This window comes from Chiloscyllium plagiosum, chromosome 15 (assembly GCF_004010195.1).
Source record: "Chiloscyllium plagiosum isolate BGI_BamShark_2017 chromosome 15, ASM401019v2, whole genome shotgun sequence".
Taxonomy (NCBI): Eukaryota; Metazoa; Chordata; class Chondrichthyes; order Orectolobiformes; family Hemiscylliidae; genus Chiloscyllium; species Chiloscyllium plagiosum.
In genome coordinates, this window is record NC_057724.1 from 59,391,723 (window position 1) to 59,417,864 (window position 26,142).

At 40.0% G+C, this 26,142-nt stretch overlaps 1 protein-coding gene across 1 annotated transcript in view; it reads left to right on the forward strand.

The window, feature by feature from the left end:
- The window catches only part of zdhhc15b (zinc finger DHHC-type palmitoyltransferase 15b), a 105,547-nt gene that overhangs the window by 61,845 nt on the left and 17,560 nt on the right, over window positions 1–26,142 (forward strand). Inside the window, exons 3-6 of the mRNA XM_043704992.1 lie at window positions 8,086–8,180; window positions 15,135–15,255; window positions 19,089–19,158; window positions 24,821–24,853. Of these exons, the coding sequence (XP_043560927.1) occupies window positions 8,086–8,180; window positions 15,135–15,255; window positions 19,089–19,158; window positions 24,821–24,853 (319 nt within the window). The remainder of the gene's footprint in view (window positions 1–8,085; window positions 8,181–15,134; window positions 15,256–19,088; window positions 19,159–24,820; window positions 24,854–26,142) is intronic.

Here is a 26,142-nt window from a genome sequence, read left to right on the forward strand (position 1 = left end):
TATGATAATGGTCCTGTATGTAAATGGTCATTTCTTCAAGTTGTAACTACAACAATATACATGTGTTTCTTCTCCCTGTATGGTCTGTATATTGAAATCAAATCTCTTTGTAACATTCTTCCTGAAAACCTTAAAGCTAGACCACCTTATTTATTTGGCTATTTTCACTTACTATATTCATCAGACTTTTAAAACCCAATCCTGGCCTCACCCATTAGTTTTGAAAAGATTTGCTTTGCCATGTTACTTGTTTCCTTCAGGTTTGTTAGTGTACTGAAATGTTGGTTTTGGCTTTTTATTTTTCTGCATTTGCAAAATCAGTCAATGTATATTGTTTCAAACTTAGGAAAAGCAGTTCTATCTTTAAAGCTTTCTGGGTGAATATTATTTCTCATTCATTTGCAAGTGAGAAATATAGGTGCAGACCTGATGGAATGAAGATCTTTTTCTGTGCTGTAGACCGTTATAAATCTATGACAGTTGACAAATGCACCAGTTTTGCACTTTAAGCATCTTATCCAGAATTGAGTTGCATAGAAATATAGAAAAGAGGAGCTGGTATAGGCCATTCAGCCCTTTGCTCCCTTGAACCCTAAGAACTATTTTTGAGAAGATTTGTATCTCAGGTTAAGGTTCGGGTTGTAAGTTTGCTCACTGAGCCGGGAGGTTTGTCTTCAAATGTTTTGTCACCATACTAGGTAACATCATCAGTGAGCCTCTGGGAAAACACTGGTGTTCTGTCCTGCCTTCTATTTATGTGTTTTGGTGTGTTAAGGTGGGTGATATCACTTCCAGTTCTTTTTCTCCAAGGTTGGTAAATGGGGTCCAAATTGATGTGTTTATTGGTGGAGTTCCAGTTTGAATGCTAGGTCTCCAGGAATTCTCGTGCGTGTTTTTGTTTAGCCTGTCCTAGGATGGATGTGTTGTCCCAGTCAAGTGGTGTCCATCTTCATCTGTATGTAAGGACACTAGTTGGTGTTCATGTATCCTGGTGGCTAGTTTTCTGCCTGTCTGTCCAATGTAGTGTTTGTTACAGTCCTTGCATGGTATTTTGTAAATGCTATTTGTTTTGCAGGTTGTTGGTATAGGGTCCTTTAGGTTTCATTGTGTTGGTAGGTTTGTGGGCTACCATGATGCCAAGGGGTCAGGATAATCTGGTAGTCATCTCTGAGATGTCTTTGTATGGTAGTGTGACTCGAGTTTTTGGGCATGTTGTGTCTACTTGTTTGGGTTTGTTGTTTAAGCATTGGCGGACTGTGTCTGTCGGGTACCATTCCTCTTGAATACGCTGCATAGGTATTTTTCTGTTGCTGCTCGTAGTTCCTGGGTGCTGCAATATATTGTGGCCCATTTAAGTAATGTCCTGATGTAATTCCATTTGTGGGTGTTGGGATGATTGCTTCTGTAGTTAAGTATCTGGTCTGTATGTGTTGCTTTCCTGTAGACACTGGTCGAGAGTTCTCCATTAGCTGTTTGTTCCACTGTGACATCTAGGAATGGGAATCTGTTGTTGTTCTCCTCCTGTTTTGTGAAATTTATGCCATTGAGGATATAATTGATGATGTTGTAGGTTTCATCTAATTTGTTCAGTTTTGTGATGACAAAGGTGTTGTCGACGTAGTCGACCCAAAGTTTGGGTTGGATCCTGGAGAGGGCTGTTCGTTCAAGTCTCTGCATTACTGCTTCTGCTAAGAAGCCTGATATTGGTGATCCCATGGATGTTCCGCTGAGTTGTTTGTCGGTCTTGTCATTGAAGGTACAATGGGTAGTGAGACACAGGTCTACTAGCTTGAGGATGTGGTGCTTGCTAATGAAGTTGATGCTGTCTGGTGTTTGTGTCCTCGGTTCGTCTAGTAGTAGTGCGGTCAGTGTCTCTTTGGCCAGGCTGATGTTAATTGATGTGAATAGGGCTGTTAGGTCAAAGGAGGCCATTATTTCATCTTCTTTTATCTTGGTGCCCTTGATGATGTTCAGGAATTCTTAGGTGGAGTGGATGGAGTGGCATGAATCTTCTACTAGGTATTTCAGTATCTCATTAGTAACCTTACATACAGATAAGAAGGACACCACTTCAACTGGGACAACATATCCATCCGAGGATAAGCTAAACGAGACATACACGGGAATTCCTAGAGGCCTGGCATTCAAATCGGAACTCCATCAATAAACATATCAATTTGGACCCCATTTGCCAACCTCTGAGAGAAAGAACCGGAAATGATATCACCTACCTTAAGACCATAAGACATAAGAATGGAAGTAAAGCCATTCAGCCCATCGAGTCCACTCTGCTCTTCAATCATGGCTGATGGGTATTTCAACGCCACTTACCTGCATTCTCCCTATATCCCTTAATTCCTTGTGAGATTAAGAATTTATCAATCTCTGCCTTGAAGACATTTAAGATATGGCAATGAATTCCACAGGCCCACCACTCTCAGGCTAAAGAAATGTCTCCTCATTTCCACTTCAAATTGACCCCTTCTAATTCTAAGTCTGTGCCCATGGGTCCTAGTTTCCCTGCCTGACGGAAACAAATTCCCAGCATCCACCCTTTCTAAGCCGTGCATTATCTTGTAAGTTCCTATTAAAAACCTCTCAACCTTCTAAACTTTAATGAATACAGTCCCAGGATCCTCAGTCATTCATCGTATGTTAGGCCTACCATTTCCAGGGATCATCGGCTGGACACGCTCCAGTGCCAGTACGTCCTTCCTGAGGTGTGGGGCCCAAAACTAGATGCAGTATTCTAAATGGGGCCTAACTAGACCTTTATAAAGTCTCAGTAGCACATTGCTGCTTTTACATTTCAGCTCTTTTGCAATAAATAACAACATTACATTTGCTTTCTTAACCACGGACTCAACCTGCAAGTCAGCCTTTAGAGAATCCTGGACTAGCACTCCCAGAATACTTTGTACTTTGGCTTTGTGAATTTTATCACCGTTTATAAAATAATTCATGCCTCTGTTCTTATTTCCCACGTGCAAAACCTCGCATTTTCTCACATTGAATTTCATCAGCTATTCCTTGCACCACTCTCCTAAACTGTCTAAATCTTTCTGCAACCTCCCCACCTTGTCAGAACTACCTGCCTGTCCGCCTAACTTTGTATCATTGGCAAATTTCACCAGAATGCCCCAAGTCCCTTCATCCAGATCATTAATAGATAAAATGAACAACATCAGCCCCAACACTGAACCCTGTGGGACACCACTTGTCACTAGCCGCCATTCCAAAAAAGAACCTTTTATCCCAACTCTCTGCCATCTGTCAGACAGCCAGTCCTCAATTCATGCCAGTAGCTCATCTTGAACACCATGTGCCCTCAACTTACTCAGCAGCCTCCCGTGAGGCACCATATCAAAAGCCTTTGGAAGTCTAGATAGATAACATCCACTGGGTTTCCCTGGTCTAACCTACCTGTTACCTCTTCAAAGAATTCTAACAGGTTTCTCCGGCACGACCTCTCTTTACTAAATCCACTCTGACTTGTTCTAATCCGACCCTGCACTTCCAAGAATTTAGAAACCTCATCCTTAACAATAGATTCTAGAATTTTACCAACAACCAAGGTTAGGCTAATCAGCCTATAATTTTCCATCTTTTGTCTTGATCCTTTCTTGAACAAGGGGTTACAATAGTGATTTTCCAATCACCTGGGACTTTCCCTGACCCCAGTGACTTTTGAAAGATTACAATCAACGCCTCTGCTATTTCCTCAGCCACATCCTTCAGAACTCTAGGGCCAGGAGATTTATCAATTTTTAGACCTTTTAGCTTTTCTAGCACTTTCTCTTTTGTAATGGCTACCATACTCAACTCTGCCCCTTGACTCTCCTTAATTGTTGGGAGATTACTCATGTCTTCCACTGTGAAGACTGACACAAAATATTTATTAAGTTCTTCAGCTATTTCCTTATCTCCCATCACTAGCCTTCCTGCAACAATTTGGAGCGGCCCAATTTCTACTTTTGCCTCTTGTTTGTTTCTTATTTATTGAAAGAAACTTTTATTATCATTTTTAATATTACTGGCTAGCTTACCTTCATATTTAATCCTCTTCTTCCTTACTTCTGTCTTTGTTATCCTTTGTTTGTTTTTGTAGTCTTCCCAGTGTTCTGATTTCCCAGTGCTTTTGGCCACATTATAGGTTCTCTCTTTTTCTATGATACATTTCCTGACTTTCTTTGTCAGCCATGGCTGTCTAATCCCTTCCTGGATAATCTTTCTTTTGTTTGCGATGAACCTCTGTCCTGTGTCCTCAATTACACCCAGAAACTCCTACCATTGTTGCTGTACTGTCTTCCCTGCTAGGTGCTGCTTCCAGTCGATTTTCGTCAGTTCCTCTCTCATGCCCCTGTAATAACCTTTATTTAACTGTAGCACCATTACACCCAATTTTGCCTTCTTTCTTTTAAACTGCAGACTGAACTCTACCATATTATGATTGCTGCCTCCGAAGTGTTCCCTTACTTTGAGATCTTTTATAAAATCTGCCTCATTACACAGCCAGAATAGCCTACTCTCTTGTGGGCTCCATCACAAGCTGTTCCAAAAAGCTATCCTGCAGGCATTCTATGAATTCCCTTTCTTTGGAACCACCGGCAACATTATTCACCCAGTCCACCTACATATTGAAGTCCCCCATTTTCACTGTGACCTTGCCTTGCTGACATGTCCTGGTACATCTTACGCCCCTGATCCTGACCACTGCTGGGAGGTCTGTACACAACTCCCATTATGGTTTGTTTGCCTTTGTGGTTCCTCAACTCCACCCACACAGACTCCATATCATCTGACCCCATGTCATTCAGTGCCATAGATTTAATTTCATTCTTAACTAACAAGGCAACCCCACTCACTCTGCCCACCTCCCTGTCTTTTCAATAAGTTATAAATCCTTGGATGTTTAACTGACAGTCCTGAATCCCCTGCAACCATGTCTCTGTAATGCCTACCACATCATAATCATTCACGATGACTCGTCGTGTTAATTCATCTACTTTGTTATGAATACTACAAGCATTCAGGTAAAGCACCTTTAATGCTAATTTTATCGTCAGTATTTCTATCACCTTTTGTAATATGTCCTAAGTTATCCTTTCTTTTGCTTCATTCCTAGTCTGCCTCGAACCTAAACCCTGCACACATGCTAACCTGCTGCTTATCTTTCTACTTTACTCCATACTCCCTGTTGCTTTGCTAGTATTTATGAAGTCATTGCAAATAAAATTAGCAATACTCCATTTAAATTGCCAAGTATAACTTAATATCTTTCATAATGTGGAGGGTCCAGTGTTGGACTGGGGTGGACAAAGTCAAAAATCACACAACACCGGGGGCTGTAATCCATTTGGTTTATTTGAAACCTTAAGCTTTCAGAGCCCCGCTCCTTCCTCAATGTCTAACTGCCTGAGGAAGGAGCGGGGCTCTGAAAGCTTAAGGTTTCAATCAAATCTGTTGGATTATAATCCGGTTTCATGTGATTTTCAATTTAATTTCTTTCAAGCTGGTCTTTAGACTGTTAAATACAAGGAAGTATTTTCTGTTGTTACAATCCACTGCACAATGTTATCCTGGAATTTTGTGTCACAGTAATCCTAATTGCATCATAAATACAAGATTACTTTTGCAATTGTTCCAGAGTAGTGGCAGATGTGAGGAAATGAAATCGGTTTGTCACCCTTTTATAGTTTTGTTGTAAAACTTGTGAATGTGAAGACTCATCGACAAAATGTCAAGCAACTTGTTTCTTTGAAAATACATATTTATTGCCGATAAAACAATGATAACTATACTTCAAAATCAAAATTGCCATTGGAATTTACTAACAAACATATGCAATACAATGACTTTAATTTTTGGGAATATCGCCAGTTTCATAATCCTAACCTTGGAGAGGTTGCCCAGATGATTGAGGTTGGCAGGAATGGATTTTAATGCGCGTTAGGCCTGCTGCCTTTGAAAGACTTTGGAGTCTGTAATGAATGGAGATACACAGTGGAAAGGGCCTGACTTGATGATCAGAAGCTTTGTTGTGCCTGTTTTAAAAAACATACAAAACAAAAATAGCCTTCACCCTTCACATTCTCCCTGCAACATACTCCCTGTGCCCCAGCCATATCATTCTATGTCCTTCCCCATACACACAGTCATAGCCTTTGTAGTCCCAGTGCTGACTTACTGCTAACTCATGCCAATCCATGACTCTACCAACCTTTGTCCTTACACCCTCCATACCAATTTGTCAACTGTCCATTATAGGTGGACTTTGGGAACTGTACTCAGATGAAATCAAATTATTCTGTCTTTTGTTGAATTCAGTATTTTAAAAGGGCACTTAAAATCCATTCACTGTCTTTAACTTCCTTCGACTACTTAATACATTGTGAAACAAGCACTTGTATTCACTGTCTCACTTCAAAAGGTTTTTAACAACACGGGGCTACCAGTCATTCTGTGAACTGATAACAGAGCACCTCACTCTGATAAGTTGTGAGAACACAAATCCAAAATGATAGCCCTCAGGCTTGTGTCAACAGACAGTGAAACAGCAGGTACTGATTTTTTTTAAACACTGCAGACGGTACTTCTTCCTACCTGCAACAATTTAAATATGTGGAGATTTAAATACTTTGACAGCTCAACAGCTTCCATGATGGCTTGACTGTTCCAAAAGGTTTATCCATTTTTTTTAATGCATCCTCAATCCATATGTCACCTTGTCTTTGCTGAAGGTGTGCCTGAATCTCTTCAAAAACTCTTCAAATAATGCCAGCAGCTTTAGATCTTCTGATTAATCTCTTTAAAAATTCAATCGGACTGAAGGCAGGTGTAATTTTGTGTGTGCAGTATCCTCCATGAATCACACGTATCCAAAAGCCACCATTTCCTCCAGCCCCATGGTGGTATAGAAGAGTTTGAGATGCAACTTCTGAATTCTGCCTTCCAGCACCATTTTAGCTCTGCTGGAGTCACTCTCAGTCATGGTGAAAATTTAGATCTATGTGTAATTATTTTTTCTTTTCAGGCCTGAAATCTAAAATCAGACTTACACTGAAGATGTTAAAAGTTTTAGCTGAATATGTAAATCTTGTAAAATTTACACTACTTGACTTTTAATATTAGATGAATCTCAACACTTATTAGATTATTTTGTGTATGTACAGTACTGATTACCATCTGCGCTATTTAATGAATGTTTAAAACTATTCTTTACTAAGCTTTGCATTACACATACCCAAGCCTGTTAAGAAATGCAAGTCAGGTAATGTCATATGTTTGATGTGTGGCATTAGGTCAGGGGCTGCCTAAATGAAAATCTTCTCCATTTAATGAAAAACGATTTTGGTTGTCTCTACTCATGGCTGGCTACACAAAAGCTGCCTGCCTCGTTCAAATTTAGCAATTTCACCAGAAAAGTGATGACTAAGGAGATGGAAGATTTGTTTATGTTCAGAAGCATGACCACATATTGGGGCACTGTGGAGGAAATTTTTGGTCTAGCCATGAATATTCATTGTTTGAGGCAGATGTACTGGTGAAGTTTCCAAGGTTACTTCAAGACTTAGTTTGCTCAGCATATGCTCACATGCCCCTGAAATCTCTCTAACCAATTCTTGCTTTCACTTGAGGAACAGGGCGTGCTGAGACAAATAATATAATTCCAATGCAGGTGAATAAGAAACTAAGCAAAATGGCTACTTTAATTGGAGTCGTTACCACCTGGTGAAATTTAGTGAAAGGAAAACACATTTGAGTTGGAGATTGATTTGACCAAATACTTGAGAATACAAATATCAGTATGCTACTCCACAGGTCCTTTGTATTCTTCTCCACTAGCTTAGTATGGTGAACTTTTGGCTTACCTTTACCAATTGCAATGCTGACAATTGTCCATTAAATTTCATTTTATTGAGTTCCTAGCAAAAGCTAAAGTACTGTCCCTGTAGAACAGAACTGAATGACTAATCAACCTTTTCGTATACAGAACATTTTGATGGTAAATATAGTTACATGTACTTTTTAAAACTCTGTTAATAATAGATCTCTTCTTCATCTGATCTTTCTTTTATATTGCAGCTGCGTATCTTGTGGTATTTCACTTATTTTTTGTGATGTTTGTATGGACCTATTGCAAAGCTATTTTCACAGTACCAGCTTCACCCTCTCGAAAGGTAATTACATTTGAGTGAAATATGTAGTAATCTTCCTTTTTGCACGAAGTTCAAACCTCTTATGGTGTTTACCTTCAATGTAAATTATATAAAGATTGCCTGCACCCATTGCCAATGTTTGATATTACAAGACACTACTACAGAGTGGACGATTGCAAGGTGGGTTCCTCAATCCTTTCAGTGCGATTGGATGCTGATTCAGGTCGTACTATTGAAGGTAGCTGTTGAGAAGGCCATGGAAATGAAAGTTGTTTTGGACTACTTTTTTCATGTGTTGCATCAAACAGCACTGGCAGATGCCTGGCTTGTGATTTTCTTTATCAGTTCTAGGATTTAAGCTGAAGCAGGAAAAATGTGTGCTACATTTATGGATGAGTAAATAAACAGCAGAGGGAGAAGCTTCTTCTAAACACAAGGCTAGATTCAAAACTGTAAGACATTCAACTGTTGCAAGCAGCCGTATGAAACTTACTGCTGCGGTAGTTCATAATATAGTCTGTAAAATTCTATAATACTGTAAGATCCTTGTAGGATGGTATGCAACACTGGGTCTTATTTTTTATTGTATTCTGTGTTCTCCTTTATAATTATTATTTACATTAGTTATGTTCAGACTTGTGCCTTTGGAGCTGAGCAGATAGCCTGCTTTAGTCTATTGGCAGAGCCTGCTTAGACTGATTTTTAAAGATTCTGAGACAGCTACTGATGTAGTGGTCAGACAGGACAGTTCTTGACTTTCACTTCCTTATTGAATGAATAGCAAAAACCCTGCTAACAGATACGAGTGAATTGTCCATTTAAATATGTGCTTTATATAACTGCTAACTAGTGCTCAATAACAGCACCAGAGTATAGCAGGTCTTTGGTTTTAAAATTATTGCTGCAGATAGATTCTCCAAAATCAAACCACAGAGTCAGAGTTTTTTTTTGGAGTAGATTTAGGTTCAGTCTTGTATTATCCATTTTGTTTTGCAGTGCTAGACCTGATGGTAAACAGCATCAAGCTGTGGGAATGAAACAGCTTGAGAATTTATAGGGGTAAAGGGAATTTTAAGACCCTCTGACAGCCTTTCTAATTTTTTGCTGTTAGAATAGAACTCTAGCTAATGCTTCATGCTCAGTGTTGTTCACCCATTTTGTTTTGACACTTGTAGTATTCTGTTGACATTAGTTTGACCATCACCAAATCCCCCAACATTAATAACCTGAATATCTCAGCATTAATGACACGATTGACCAGAAACTTAATTGGACCAGTCACTTTAATACGATTGCTATAAGAACAGATCAAAGGTTGTGTATTTCATAAACTCACCTCCTCATTCCATAAGGGTAAAAACAATGACTGCAGATGCTGGAAACCAGATTTTGGATTAGTGGTGCTGGAAGAGCACAGCAGTTCAGGCAGCATCCGAGGAGCAGACAGCATCTAATAAGACATAAATCAGGAGTGTGATGGAATACTTTCCACTTGTCTGGATGACATCAATAGTGGGAAAACTGATGGAGGCCATAATATGGGATATGGTAAATATACACTTAGAGAAAAATAAGTTAATAATAGACAGCCAGTATGACTTTGTCAAGGGCAGGTCATGTCTGACAAATTTATTAAGTTCTTTGATGAGCTGACACAGCCAATGGATGAGGATAGTGCTGTGGATGTTGTATATTTGAACTTTCAGAAAGCATTTGATCCAATGCCATATGGCAAGCTGATTAGCAAATTAGAAATGTTTGGAATTGGTGGGCCCTTGGCATCATGGATTAGAAGTTGGCTAAAAATTGGAAACTGAGGGTAGGTATTGATGGGCATTTCTCAGATTGGAGACAAGTTGAAAGTTCCCCAGGGATTGGTGTTGGGATCCCTGGCTTTTTCAGAATTATACAAATGATGTGGAAATGGGTGTTGAGTGCAAAATCTCAAAATTTGCAGATAATACAAACTATGGAGAATAATGAATTGTGAGGATGATGCTTAGTGACTTCAAAGGGACGTTAACAAGTTGGCCAAATGAGCAGACACTTTGCAAATGAATTTCAATGCAGAGAAATGTGAGGTAATACATTTTGGTAGAAGAAACACTGAGCGACAATACAGGTTTAATTGTCCATGAGATGAGATTAGATTAGATTAGATTCCCTACAGTGTGGAAACAGGCCCTTCGGCCCAACAGGACCACACTGACCCTCCGAAGAGTAACCCACCCACACCCATTTCCCTCTGTCTAATGCATCTAACACTATGGGCAATTTAGCATGGCCAATTCACCCTAATAGACAGACACACGGGGCTGGAATCAAACCCAAAACTGAGTGCTATGAGACAGCAGTGCTAACCACTGTGCCGCCCCAAGATGAATACAGGAGCAGAGGGATCTAGAGTTCACATATATATTTCTCTGAAGTAGGCCAGGCAAGTTGACATGGCTGTGAAGATGATTTATAGGATTCTTGGGTTTATAAATAGAGGAAGAATATAGAAACAAGGAAGTGATGCTACAAATCATTGGTTAGACCACACTTGGACTGTTGTGTTCAGTTCTGCATACCTTATTTAAGGAAGGATAGAGTAATAGAGATTTACAGCACGGAAACAGACCCTTCGGTCCAAACAGTCCATGCCAACTAGATATCCCAACACAATCTAGTCCACCTGCCAGCACCAGGCCCTTATCCCTCCAAACCCTTCCTATTTATGTACCCACCCAAATGCCCTTTAAATGTTGCAATCATACTAGCCTCCATCACTTCCTCTGGCAGCTCATTCCATACAAGTACCACCCTCTGCGTAGAAAAGTTGCCCCTTAGGTCTCTTTTATATCTTTCCCCTCTCACCCTAAACCTATGCCCTCTAGTTCTGGACTCCCCACCACTGGGAAAAGACTTTGTCTATTTATCTTATCCATGCCCCTCATAATGTTATAAACCTCTATAAGGTCACCCCTCAGCCTCCGACGCTCCAGGGAAAACAGCCCCAGCCCTCTCCCTATAGTTCAAATCCTCCAACCCTGGCAACATCCTTGTAGATCTTTTGTGAACCCTTTTAAGTTTCACAACATCTTTCTGAAAGGAAGGAGACCAGAATTGCATGCAATATTCCAACAGTGGCCTAACCAATGTCCTGTATATCCGCAACATGACCTCCCAACTCCTGTACTCATGACTCTGACCAATAAAGGAAAGCATACCAAACGCCTTCTTCACTAACCTGTCTACCTGCGACTCCACTTTCAAGGAGCTATGAGCCTGCACTCCAAGGTCTCTTTGTTCAGCAACACTCCCGAGGACCTTACCATTAAGTGTATAAGTCCTGCTAAGATTTGCTTTCCCAAAATACAGCACTTCACATTTATCTGAATTAAACTCCATCTGCCACTTCTCAGCCCATTGGCCCATCTGATCAAGATCCTGTTATAATCTGAGGTAACCTTCTTTGCTGTCCACTGCACCTCCAAATTTGGTGTCATCTGCAAACTTATTAACTATACCTCTTATGCTCACATCCAAATCATCTATATAAATGATGAAAAGTAGTGGACCCAGCACTGATCCTTGTGGAACTCCACTGGTCACAAGCCTCCAGTCTGAAAAGCAACCCTCCACCACCACCTTCTGTTTTCTACCTTTGAGCCAGTTCTGTATCCAAATGGCTAGTTCTCCCTGTATTCCGTGAGATCTAACCTTGCTAATCAGTCTCTCGTGGGGAACCTTGTTGAATGCTTTACTGAAGTCCATTTTGATCACATCTACTGCTCTGCCCATATCTATCCTCTTTGTTACTTCGTCAAAAAGCTCAATCAAGTTTGTGAGACATGATTTCCCACGCACAAAGCCATGTTGACCATCCCTAATTAGTCCTTGCCTTTCCAAATACATGTAAATCCTGTCCCTCAGGATTCCCTCCAACAACTTGCCCACCACCGACGTCAGGCTCACTGGTCTATAATTCCCTGGCTTGTCCTTACGACCTTTCTTAAACAGCGGCACCACGTTAGCCAACCTCCAGTCTTCCTGCGCCTTACCTGTGACTATCGATGATACAAATATCTCAGCAAGAGGCCCAGCAATCACTTCCCTAGCTTCCCAAAGAATTCTAGGGTACACCTGATGAGGTCCTCGGGATTTATCCACCTTTATGGATTCTCATGATCTCATTTCTGAAGGCTTCCCATTTTCCAGCTGTCCCTTTACCTGTGAACATCTGCCCCCCAATCAGCTTTTGAAAGCTCTTACCTAATACCGTCAAAATTGACCTTTCTCCAATTTAGAACTTCACCTTTTAGATCTGGTCTATCCTTTTCCATCACTGTTTTAAATCTAAAAGAATTATGGTCGCTGGCCTGAAAGTGCTCCCTCACTGACACCTCAGTCACCTGCCCTGCCTTATTTCCCAAGAGTAGGTCAAGTTTTCACCTGCTTTAGTAGGTACACCCACACACTGAATCAGAACATATTCTTGTACACACTTAACAAATTCCTCTCTATCTAAACCCTTAACACAATGGCAGTCCCAGTCTATGTTTAGAAAGTTAAAATCCACTACCATAATTACCCTATTATTCTTACAGGTAACAGATCTCCTTACAAATTTATTTCTCAATTTCCCTCTGACTATTAGGGGATCTATAATACGATCCCAGTAAGGTGATCATCCTTTTCTTATTTCTCAGTTCCATCCAAATAACTTCCCTGTATGTATTTCCAGGAATATCTATCCTCTGCTATTTAATTTAAGGTAAGAGAGGTAGGCAGTTAGTGAAGGAGTCTTCTGTGGCTATCCCCATTTCAAACAAGTATGCTGTTTTGGAAAATGTAGGGGGTGATCGATTCACAGGGACATAGCACAAACAGCCAAGTTTCTGGTATTGAGACTGGCTCTAATGCAATGAGGGGTATGTCGGGTTCATAGAGATCAATTGTATTAGGGGACTCTCTAGTCAGAGGTACGGACAGGCATTTCTGTGGCCAGCAGTGATATATCAGAATGGTGTGTTACTTCCTTGGTGCCAGGATCAAGGATGTCTCAGAGAGAGTGCAGAATGCGCTCAAGGGGGAGAGGGGCCAGCAAGAGGTCATTGTCCACATAGGAAGGGAAAAGGTTGAGATTCTGAAGGGAGACTACAGAGAGTTAGGCAGGAATTTAAATAGGAAGTCCTCTAGGGTAGTAATATCTGGATTACTTCCGGTGCTACGAGCTAGTGAGGGCCAGAATAGGAGAATAGAGCAGATGAATGCATGGCTAAGGAGCTGGTGTATGGGAAAAGGATTCACATTTTTGAATTATTGGAATCTCTTTTGGTGTAGAAGTGACCTGTACAAGAAGGACGGATTGCACCTAAATTAGAAGGGGACTAATATACTGACAGGGAGATTTGCTAGAGCTGCTCAGGCGGATTTAAACTAGTCAGGTGGAGGGTGGGACCCAGGGAGATAGTGAGGATAGAGATCAATCTGAGACTGGTCCAGTTGAGAATAGAAGCGAGTCAAACAGTCGGGGCAGACAGGGACAAGGTACGACTGATAAATTAAACTACATTTATTTCAATGCAAGAGGCCTAACAGGGAAGACAGATGAACTCAGGGCATGGTTAAGAACATGGGACTGGGATATCATAGCAATTACAGAAACATGGCTCAGGGATGGACAGGACTAGCAGCCTAATGTTTCAGGATACAAATGCTACAGGAAGGATAGAAAGGGAGGCAAGAGAGGAGGGGGAGTGGCGTTTTTGATAAGAGATAGCGTTACAGCTGTACTTAGGGAGGATATTGTTGGAAATACATCCAGGGAAGTTATTTGGGTGGAACTGAGAAATAATAAGGATATTAAATTCCTGGAGAGAGTTCAAGGGAGATTTACTAGAATGATACAAGAATGAAGGAGTTTAGATACAAGCAGAGATTGGGGAGATTGGGTTTGTTCTTCTTGGAGCAGGAAAGATTAAGAGGTGATCTTATTGAGGTGTTCAAAATTATGAACAATTTTGACAGGGTAAAGAAGGATGTTCTACTTCCATTCGTTGGTATGTCAGTAACTGATGGCCACAATTTCAAGATTGTCAGCAAGAGAGCTGGGAGATGAGAAACTGCTTTACTCTGAAGGTTGTTAAGATTTGGAATGTGCTGCTCGGGAGAGTGGTGAAAGCTGATTCAAAGGAGATTTCAAAAGATAGCTGGATATATACTTGAAACGGATGACGTTTGAGGGCAACCGAGATAGGACTAGAGAGTGGGATTAGCACTTTCAGGAACTAGTACAGATATGATGGGTTAAATGGTCTCCTTTTGTACTGTAAAACTCTCTGATTCAATGAGCGCAGCTTCACCAATAGCTTCAACCTCAGGAAGATCCAAGCAAAGCAACTCACTTGATTGACACCCTAACTGCCACTTTAAAATCCACTCAGTGTACCATTGTGATTGCAGTGTATCCCATCTCAGAGATGTGTGGCAGGGACACATCTACCCTTTACATTTGGTATTATAGATCCTGAGTATTGCTGAAAAAAAGCAGTTTCAGCAGGATGTATATTTTTTCAGCAAGGTATCAAGTCTGCTTCAACAGCAGCCCCCAAATGCACAATTTTAACTATTTAGAAGGACAAAGATAGCAGGTGTACAGAAATACAAGCCTACTCAAGTTCCTGTCCAAATTGCACATCATCCTGACTTGAAAATATATTACTGTTCCTCCTGATGCCATTGTCAAAGTCCTTGAACGCTCTACCAACAAGTACTGTGAAAGAGCACCTTCAACACAGACTGTAGTGCTTCAAGAAGACAGCAAACTACCACCTTCTTAAGGAAGGTTAGAGAAGGCTAAATGCTGGCCTTTCATAGAGTCATAGTCATAGAGATGTACAGCATGGAAACAGACCCTCCCAATAATATCCATGATGAATCAATCAAAAGAAAATGTTTGATTTTGTTGCATTTTTTATGTGCTTATAGTTCCAATTGAGCAGAGCTGATAAAGAAAAGTATGAGCGAGAAGAAAGGCCTGAAGTACAAAAGCAAATTCTCTTGGATGCTGCTAAAAGGTTACCAGTGTACACCAGGACTGCAGCTGGAGGTATCAGGATCCAATCTCAAATGGAATTTTTCTTTAAGACAAAATGTTATCCGTAGACAAGGTGATATTGGGCTATAAGTATGACAGTCGGTATGTTGTTGGCTTCAATGACATTCGTAAACTATGATAAGAAATAGGAGTAGGCCATCTGTTGAGCCTGCTGCGCCATTCAATAAGATCATGGGTGATCTGTTCGTGGACTCCGCTCCACTTACCTGCCTGCTCACCATAATCCTTCATTTATTTATTGTTCAAAAATCTATCTATCTTTTTCTTACAAATATTCAATGAAGTCGCTTTAGCTGCTTCACTTTGTAGGGAATTCCACAGATTCACATCCCCAAGGGTGAAGGAGTTCTTTCTCAACTCAATCCTAAATCTACTCCCCCATATTTTGCGACTACGCCCTCAGTTCGAGATTCACTGGCCATGGAAACAACCTCCCTGCATCTATCTTATCTCTTCCCTTCATAATTGTATATGTTTCCATACAATCCCCCCTCATTCTTCTAAGTTTCAATAAATATAGTTCCAGTCTACTCAACCTCTCCTCATAAGCCCAGTCTCTCAATTCTGGAATCAACCTAGTGAACCTCCTCTGCACCCCTCCAGTACCAGTACATCCTTTCTCAAGTAAGGAGACCAAAACTATATGCAGTACTCCAGATGTGGCCTCACAAACACCATATACAGCTGCAGCATAATCTCCCTATTTTTAAACTTGATCCCTCTAGCAATCAAGGACAACATTTAATTTGCCATCTTAATTACCTGCTGTACATACAAACCAGCTTTTTGTGATTCATGCAAAAGGACACCCAGGTCCCTCTGCACAGCAGCATGCTACAATTTTTCACCATTTAAATAATAGTCTATTTTGCTGTTATTCCTACCAAAATGGATAAATTTCACATTTGCCAACATTGTACTCCATCTACCAAACCCTTCCCCATTCACTTAATCTATCTGTATTGCTCTGCAGACTTTGTGTCCGCTGCATACTTTGCTTTATCACTCACTTTAGTATCAGCTGCGAACTTTGATATACTACATTTGGTCCCCAATTCTAAATCATCTATGTATTTGTGCGGCACCTTGTTGTGTGCCTTCTGGAAATCCAGATACACCACATCCACCAGGTTGCTCGTTATCCACACATGCTCATAATGTCCTCAAAGAATTCCAGTAAATTAGTTAAACAGCTAAGTTTAAAATAAATTTGTCCACCAGAGTAGTCACAATTGATCAGGAGTAAAAGTAAACTTTTGGTATTGACATGCAGTATTCCATGGCCCAACCTACTCTAGGAAAATTACTATTATCTAAATTGATACCTTAAAACTAATAGGGAAAAAATAAGGAATAGAGTCTTGTGGAGGATCCATCATTACCGGTTTGGAAGTCACACAGGTTGCCTCAAAACCTGATCCGTGACAGTGGGAATTCTTCTGACAATGATGTTTTGAAGACATGATGCATGCAGACAAAATCAGTTAACTTTGTTCCTTAGTTGGGACTGTTCTTCAGAACTGAAAGGAACTAGAAAATTATGTTTTTATGCTAGTGACAAAAGGGGAGGAGGAGTAAACGGAACAGATGGTGAGCATACCCAAAGCCAAAGATGGTAAAGAGGTGATAGATATGCAAAAATAAGTGTAAAAGTTAGCTGTGAAAAGAAGAAAATGAATCCATTCTACTGAGAGAAAATGGCGGGGTGGGGCATTTAAGAAAAATGGAGTACAGAGGTCATTTGAAGTTGTGAAACTCAGTCCAAGAGGCTCTAAAGTGCATACATGGAAAATTAGGTGCAGTTCCTCCATCTTGCATTGAGTTTCATTGGAATATTATAGAAGGCTGGGAATGAAAATGTTAGCATGGGAGGAAAGTGGTTTATTGAAATGGTAATCAACTGGAAAGTCTGGGAAATTCCTACAGTCAGAGTAGAGGGGTTCCAAAAAGGGGTCACTCAACTTCCATTTGGTCTCACCAGTGTAAGGGAGACTACACAATGAGCAGTAAACGTAGTAGACTAAATTGAAAGAAGTATATGTGAAATGCGGCTTCATCTGGATGGTGAGGAGGGAGGTGGTGAATAGGAAAGGGTTAACATCTTTTGTAATCACAAGAGAAGGTGCCATGGAGAGAGGAAATGTTAAGGGTGATGGAATAGTGGATCAGTGTGTCACGGAAGAAACCATCTCTGCAGGATTCTGACAGTGGAGGGGCGGAGAAGATATGTTTGGTGGTGGTATCCTGTTGTAGATGGCATAATGATAGAAAATTATCCTTTGAATTCCGAGGCAAGTGGGTTTGAAAGTGAGGACAAGGGATATTTTACAGACACGGTTCAGGGCCCGAACCACAGTGAGGGAATATCCTCTATTGAGGAAAAAGGAGAACAAGTCAAAGGTATCCCAGTGGAAGGAGGCATCATCGGAACAGATGCAAATAGATGGAGAAACTGGAAAATAGAATGGAGTTCTTCCAGAAACTAGGTATGAGGAAGTACAATCAAGGTAACTGTGGGAGTCAGTGGGTTTGTAATAGATAGTGGTGAACATGCCTATGCCTAGAAATTGGAACAGTGAAATTCAGGAAGGGATTGGTCTGAGATAGACCAGGTGAAGGAAAGATGGAAATTGGAAGCAAGATTGATTACTTTTCCAGTTCTGGACAAGACCAGTGCTGATGACACCATCACTATATTAGACCAAGTGTCGTAGGTCGCTCCTCCCCCGCCTCCATACAACTGGAACAAAGAATATTCCATACCTCTCAGAGTGACAGGCGGAGCTGGTATCCATGCGGGTACCTACAGCCACAACTCTGACTTGGATAAAGTGAGACAAGTTAAGGTCAGGAGAAAGTGAGGACTGCAGATGTCAGAGATCAGAGTCGAGAGTGTGGTGCTAGAAAAGCACAGCAGGTCAGGCAGCATCTGAGGAGGCTATCATGAGTGGTCATAATTTTAAGGTGATTGGAGAAAGATTTAGAGGAGATGTCAGAGGTATATTCTTTACACAGAGAGTGGTGGCTGTGTGAAATGCACTGTCAGCAGTGGTGGTAGAGTCAGATGCATTAGGACATTTAAGCGACTCTTGGATAGCCAGATGGAAGATAATAAAATGAAAGGTATGTAGGTTAGTTTGATCTTAGAGTAGGATGAAAGGTTGGCACAACATCGAGGGCGAAAGGGCTTGTACTGTTCTATGTTCTCTAAGTTCAGAGGGGCAGGAACATGCTGAGACTTGAGCTCAGACATTCTGGCTCACATGACCACTGCACCACAAGATCTGCTTCAAGTTGTTAAACCTGCTGTTTTGGAATTGGAACCCTTGTTCTCCCAAGCATTCACCTGGGCCTTTGGATTACAAGCCCAGTAACACTATTAGTGCGCCACTATTGTGATCTCAATTATTCTTTGAACAGTGCCTGTCTCCTGTGTACTTTTAATAGCATAACTAATAAATCATTAACAGATTCCAGATCCTGACCACTTCTGCATAAAAAAAGTTTCTTCTTGCCAATCTTGCTTCTTCTACAAACTACCTTAGATCATTATCCTCTGCTTCTTGGTCATTCTATAGTTTCTCCCTACTTAAATGCTACTGATGCTGAGCATCTCTACCACAGCCCTTCTTAATCTTCTACAGAGAAATTTCTGCCACAATTTCTCTGAGTTACTTCTAATTAAATTCTATGAAATGATAATAATTAAACAGGAAATTTTTAAGATAGTTTTTAATTTAAAAAAATGTTTGAATTGAATTGCTGGATGTGCAAGTACTTTCACATATATTTGGTGGTTCTCATCGTTGTTTTCTTTTCATTAGCCATCCGATACTGTGACCGATGTCAACTGATTAAACCTGACCGCTGCCATCACTGCTCCATTTGTGATACGTATGTATTTCAGGTTTTTTTTTCACTAAGAAAATCTGGAGTAAAAATAGGTTGATTAGATCAGTCACATCATGAAGTATATTCGATGCACTCTGAAATCCACACATCACAATTGCAATTGTAACAACTACTCACCTGTAAAGAAAAAAAAATTGCATCGATTCGAATGCAGTGCAGCTCATTTGAAAACCAGCTGCTTGCATGCAATAGACATTTTGTCTGTAGGTATATATTAAGTGTTACCATGCAATTAGGGGCACAGTTAATTCCCTCTCTTTTGAAGAGTGCTTGTTATGTTGACCACACTTCCTGCCTCTGGTTCATAATTCTCATGAATCTCTGCTTCCCAGGTCACCAGTGATACTTGTAAAAGTGCATTCTGTATGTTCCCATCTGTCTGTTTTGCAGGTAGTGCCAGAATGCTTCAGTTTGAACCTAATTTCATGTTTGTGAAACTGACAAAATGCATTGAAATGCCTTGCACCACAGTAGTATGCTGTTCCCTCAAGATGAGGGAATAGCATTTTTTTTTAGTATGTTAGGACTGCATCTGCTGACATTTTGGCAGCAAAATCTTTTAAATGAATTGAAATAAAGAATGATAAAAATCTAACAATCATAAAAAAGGTAGTGAAAAAGCTGTTAAATAAAGTGGATTTTGAAAAAGGTTTTAGAATCAGCTTTCTATTGCATGCACACTTGAAACAAAATGAGGTGAGCATGCACAATAGGAATTTATCATTGGATGGTTGGTGTCCACAGATATTGTACTTAAGTTGAGATGGAGATGAACAAATTCAAAATAATATTGAGAATGTTACAAGATCATGAGAAATATACAAAACGTTTAAACCAGCACCGAACAAATGACTAAATGTAATTATTAAACATGACAAACTGATATTTATTATATGTAGAATTACTATAATTATCTGATATGATAAATGTTTGTTTCACTTTCTCAATCCCAAACTAGAATATATTTCTGTCCAAATTCTAATAAATACTGAACTCTTTAGCTGCACTAAGCATGGAAAGGCATATCTCCAAAAATGAAGTAACATGCAGTAGTAAGCAAATGAATCTACTGCCTTCAAAGAAGCTTGCAGATAGTTGAGAGAACTCTTAGTAGAAGTTTCAGAATAGATTACCAATCTGATGTCTCCCAACAGATTAGTAATGCCAAAGCGATGGGGACAGTTGCAGCATAATGTGAAATAAATAAAAATACAAGAAAGCTTGGAATAATTTTGTACACAGTGGGGGAAGGGGGAAAGCATAAGTCTGCCAAATTGTTGAAATGTCAGATGATTAATATTGTTCTCTGTAGATCACATAACCTAAATTGAATCATGGATTGAAAATTACTTTGTCCTGCTGAAGCTCAAGATAAGTTCCTGGATTATTTTTCTGGCATTAAACTTTCCTTAAAACATAGTTTGGGTCTTTAATTTGACGCAACTTATCATTTTTCTTTCTTTCTCAGATATTTGTGATCCTTGATTTCTGGCCTTTTACACATCAGTGACTTCAGTTGTTCCTTGTTGGCAGCTTAAGACATAGCTAGGTTCAAGAATTCTTTCCCTAGGCAGAAACTTAGAAGCAGAAACTTTGAAGCCTTCAGAAGCAACCTGGGCAGATCTACACAGACTTTGAGAGGGTAAAACAACTGATCATTTGATGCAGGTATTTAGAATAGACAACATGTAGGAGAACCTGAGGAAGGTAATTTCCTTGAAAAACTTAAAAATTAACAGCCTACATCATCAGAACCCATGCAGAGAACAACACCACTTACAAGTTCCCCTCCAGGCCATCCTTTCAGAAATATATTGTTGTTCCTTCAGTGATGCTGGCTGAAAATCCTCCATCTCTCTACCAATGGATTTTGAGGCTACCTACACCAAATGGACTGCAGCAGTTCAAGAAAGCAGGTCATCACCACCTTCCCAAGGACAACTAGGGAACAACAATAAGTACTGGCCCAGACCACAACAGCCACATCCGTGAGTGCATTTAAAAAAACATTCCAGCAGGCAAGTAGCCACAGTGGCCAATAATAACAGGGTTGTCCACAAGCCCTTGGCCTAGTAGGAATATTTTACCATCACACCCACAAGCCGTGGTGGCTAGAAGGTGGGACAATAAAAACAAGGCCAATGGTCAGGGTCAAAAAGGGACAGTTGAGAATGAAAAGGGGTTTCTTCCACAAAGCAAAGTCTGAGGATGGAAGTGATTCCTAGATGGAAAGATTCCTGGTAAGCAAGTAGGATTTACTAGATACATCCAGGTCAGTTTAGGAAAAGGTGCATTCACCACCCGATATGGCCTACTGGAGAGGTGAGCAAATCCATAACTGTTTTAGGGAAACTTTGTCAAAAGGAAAAATAGCTCCCTATGCCTCAAGTCAATCAGATAAACCCATAGTCATATTTGGGTATATAAGCATCTAAATCATTTTATTGGGAAAAGGCATGACTTTTCCATCAGAGAGTGCATTAAATGCCAAGGTTTGGACAAATAATATTGGCAGCAAGGACATACCCATTCCTACTGGGTGCATCTTGTGTGCCATAATGTCTGGGTCCCTAATATGGGGCTTACATATAATTTGCCTGTGGACAGGGTTGACCAACTCCAAGGGACTGAACTGACAGAGGCAAAGGTAATGGCTTTCCCAGTAGTCTAAGGAAGACCAGATTAAGGAGAAGGAGCAGTTACAGAAAAAGACGCAATGTTTCCCCCTTCCAGTATAGAGACCTGGTTGATAGGTAACTAAACTCCATTGCCTGAGGCCAAATTGGCACTACAGACAGATGACTGCCATTTGATTATCCAAAACCTTGATCAGGGATTTGGCTGCCTGAATTCAATGATAATTAGGTCTTCTCTGTTTGAAATTCAGTAAGCCAGCCAACAGTTAAATAAATTGACCCAAACTGCTCAAGTTGAAGCTGAAGCTGAATGTTCTGAAATGGGACCATGTTAATAATGTGAATGCCATATTAATAATGAGGTTCTGACTTCCTCACAGACCTAAGAATGATGGTAAACCAGACAGGAGTTTCACCTTAGTACTATTAGGATATATTGTGAATAGCCCACAAAAGTCCAATAGCTGGGCATGCAGGAATCTGGAACCCAATGCACAAAAGTCAGCATTTTACTGGCCTTGCCTGCAAAAGGATACAATACAATTTTGTTAAACATGCTATGCATGCCAAATTGTGGGGAAACTCCAACCTTCCAGAAGACCGACAAGAAGAAGTAATTTTGAGTGGTCTGAATAAAACACAGCTAAACCACCAGAGTCACAAGTGGCTTTTATAGAACAATTTCTTCTAGATCCTCAAGATGATAATCGGGGCATACTACCACGATACCCCATAACTGGGACAGAGGGCTTGAATTTCTCTTGCTTACCACCCAAGATTCACCCAATAAGTCAATTAGTTTTAATCATTTTGAATTAATTTATGGGCACAAGGTAAAAGATCCTTGGAGTTGAAACTTTATTGCTGGAACAGCACAGCAGGTCAGGCAGCATCCAGGGAACAGGAGATTCGACGTTTCGGGCACAGGCCCTTCTTCAGGAATGAGGCTCATTCCTGAAGAAGGGCCTGTGCCCGAAACATCGAATCTCCTGTTCCCTGGATGCTGCCTGACCTGCTGTGCTGTTCCAGCAATAAAGTTTCAACTTTGATCTCCAGCATCTGCAGACCTCACTTTCTCCTAAAAGATCCTTGGATCTAATCCAGAAAAGTAATCAAAGAAAATTCTTCTATGCTAACACTAAACTATAAAGGAGATTAAATCACAGAATTATAGAATTCCCGCAGCGTGGAAACAGGCCATTCGGCCCAACACATCCACAACAACACTCCAAAGAGCATCCCACCCAGACCCTTACCCTGTCTCCGTAGGCCTGCATTTCCCGTGGCTAATCCACCTGACCTACGCATCCCTGAACGCTACAGGCAATTTAGTATGGCCAATCCACGTAACCTGCACACTTTTGAACTGTGGGAGATAACCGAACCACCCGGAGGAAACCCATGTAGATACTGGGCGAATGTGCAAAATCCACACAGACAGTCACCCGAGGCAGGAATGTGGCCTGAGTTTCTGGCGCTGTGAGGCTGCAGTGCTAACCACTGAGCGACCATGCTGTCCTATCATAAATGCCACAGTATCATATTTCAATACAGAATATTGAGTTCACCGAACAAAGCTGTTGATGGCATCTAAAGGGACCTACAGGACCAAACCAGTATGTACACTATAATCTCGCACATTGTGGATATGGGAGAGTCTCCTGTCCTGCAACAATATCTTTATCACCTAGGTACCAAGAAAAAGGCCCAAATGACAGTAGAGATATGATACATATTGGAAAGCTGCAAGATTGAAGTCCAGTCAAATGAGATCAAGTTCCCAATTGTGCTAATGCCCAAGCCTGTTTCTCAACCAGCAAAATAAGGGTGGACTCCTACCCACTTCCTCACTGGGAGGGTTGAATTAAATGGATGTCAAAGGCCTTCTGTCTGCCAATAATTATGTGATTGGTTCCTAAGTAGCTAAACAGCTTGGGGCTGTGAAGACAATGGGAAAAACATAGATCTGACTTTGTTCTGTGCAGGAAAAAAAACACTTTAAGCCTGAAAAAAAAAGATATTTTTACTTCAGCAGCTGCTGTAATAAGTCAGATCTTTATGTAAGTGTGAATGAGTCATGCTGTGTCTCCTGCAAACAAGTGAAAGCATCCAGAGAAGGAAGATTGAGAAGTAGCATTCTGATCAGTACAAGAATCATTTCAGCAAACATTGCAGCAGGGCCCTCCAAACTGCTGCCCCAATCTTTCCTGTATCTACAACACCCATGTTTTTTTTCTTTCTCTCTGCCTGTGTCTATATCTATATGTGTGCATAAAGGGGGAGCTTATAAGGGGGTTAGCATTTTAACTATTAAAGTTACATGCTTACAGATAATAATTGTTTATGTATAGTGAGAATCTATTGAAATGAATAGTCATTCTTGTAAATACAGAAACCTGGTGTGTGCTTTCTTTCAGTAGCCATTAAGTCAGGTACACTTGGGGATTCTGTAGTTTTTTTAAAAATCTTGAACTTTTTCGATGACTCTGGAAATAATTTTAATTAATTTCCAGCACACTATCACAGTGAGGCATAACATACCACCCATACATTGAGACTTTGATACATTCTGATCTTAAAACACTAATCTTTGTGGAAATTTTTTTTAAAAACACAGAATATCAGACTATTTCAATGTAGTCTACTATTGCAGCCCTATCACTCAAAGAGTTTTTACTTTGCAGGGAAAAGCAACCTAATAGCTGATGTTTGTCCAGAATTCAACCTTGTTTCAAATAACCTGAATACCAAAGTGGAAAAAAGTATATTAGTTAGATTTAAAGGGGCAAATTAATATCCTGGTATAAATAGATCACACATTTACCACAAGAAAATGCAATGTTTTTCTGTTAAAATTGTCAACTAAATTTTTCTTTAAGTATTTTGGAATTCATTGTACTGAAAGACCAACAATTATTTCCCCTGGACTACTTGAGTATTACTTTTTAAAAATGTTCTTTATCGCTATCTATCACTTATTGGATCTTATTATTGTCTTTGTTTCTTAGATGTGTGTTGAAAATGGATCATCATTGTCCATGGTAGGTTCAAATTTATATTTAGTGACCTCCTAACCCTCATTGGTGACCATAGTCAAGAGCAATTCCTAAACCATTTATAATTCTGTTGCATTTTTGTTGCACACAATAATTTCTCCCTTGGTATTAAATGCGTGGATTGTAGAGTTATCCTGTCACAATTTAAGACCATTGAATAATCACTTAAATTGTACATTCTGTTCAAGTGATTCTCCAATAATTTTTACCATGTTATCTTGGCAATGAACTTTGAAAGCCCTTCAAGAATACTTTTTAGTTATTGTTCAGTTGTCATTCTAGCTGTAAAGCTATAGTTTAGAAAATTAAAACATACATTTAAATATAAATTAATGTTACTATTCTAACACTACTTAATTTGCAAGACCTGAGAAGTATCACTTCTTATCTGATTGCACGCATTATCACTTAACCTGTCTCCCAAATTTAAAAATCACACAACACTCCGAAAGCTAGTGCTTCCAAATGAACCTATGGACTGGTCTTGTGTGATTTTTAAATTTGTCCGTCCTAGTCCAGCACCGGCACCACCTAGTCATCTCTCCCAAATAACTGAGTGGGACATTGAATTCAGAAGAGCAGATCCTCAAAAGTAGATTTTCTCACTATTTACTGTCTTTAACAAAGTCCTTCTTAGAATCAAGTTGCCATTTTATTCAAAACAAAATACAAGCAGTCCCCAATTTACAAACATCCTACTTGCGAATGCTCATACTTTGAAAGCGAGCCGGTACAAGGGTGTATTGATGTTAATTTTAAATATCCAACACACAAATGTTTCCTTGCATTCAATTATTTTATATTGTCCTGTATTGTGTTCAGATTTGCATACAAAATAATTTGCAAATGGACTCGAGTGGAACCCATTCGCAACCTGGGATTGCCTGTAACGTCATTTGTTTCGGGAGTCTGTTTGCATTTAAACCCTGGTATGCATAGTAGTGAGCATTCATTTCATAAACAGTTCATCAAACTTTGGCATTCATCGCTGAGTCAACCTTTTTTGGGGAGGTACTGGAGAATTCACCCTCATGTCCTAGTCAGTTATCTGTCAACTAAATCAACACAAAAATAGAATATTCAGTCAGAATCTCACTTTGTTTGGAATTGCGCTATATTCATTTGGTAACCACATTTCCCATATTGCAACAGGACTATATTTTAAAAGTAATTAATTGACTAAGGTGCTTTGGGACATCTCAGATCTTGAAAACTGTTTCTGTCTTTATCATTATGAATGAAAAGACCATGTCATGTTTTTTTTTTCTCTCTTT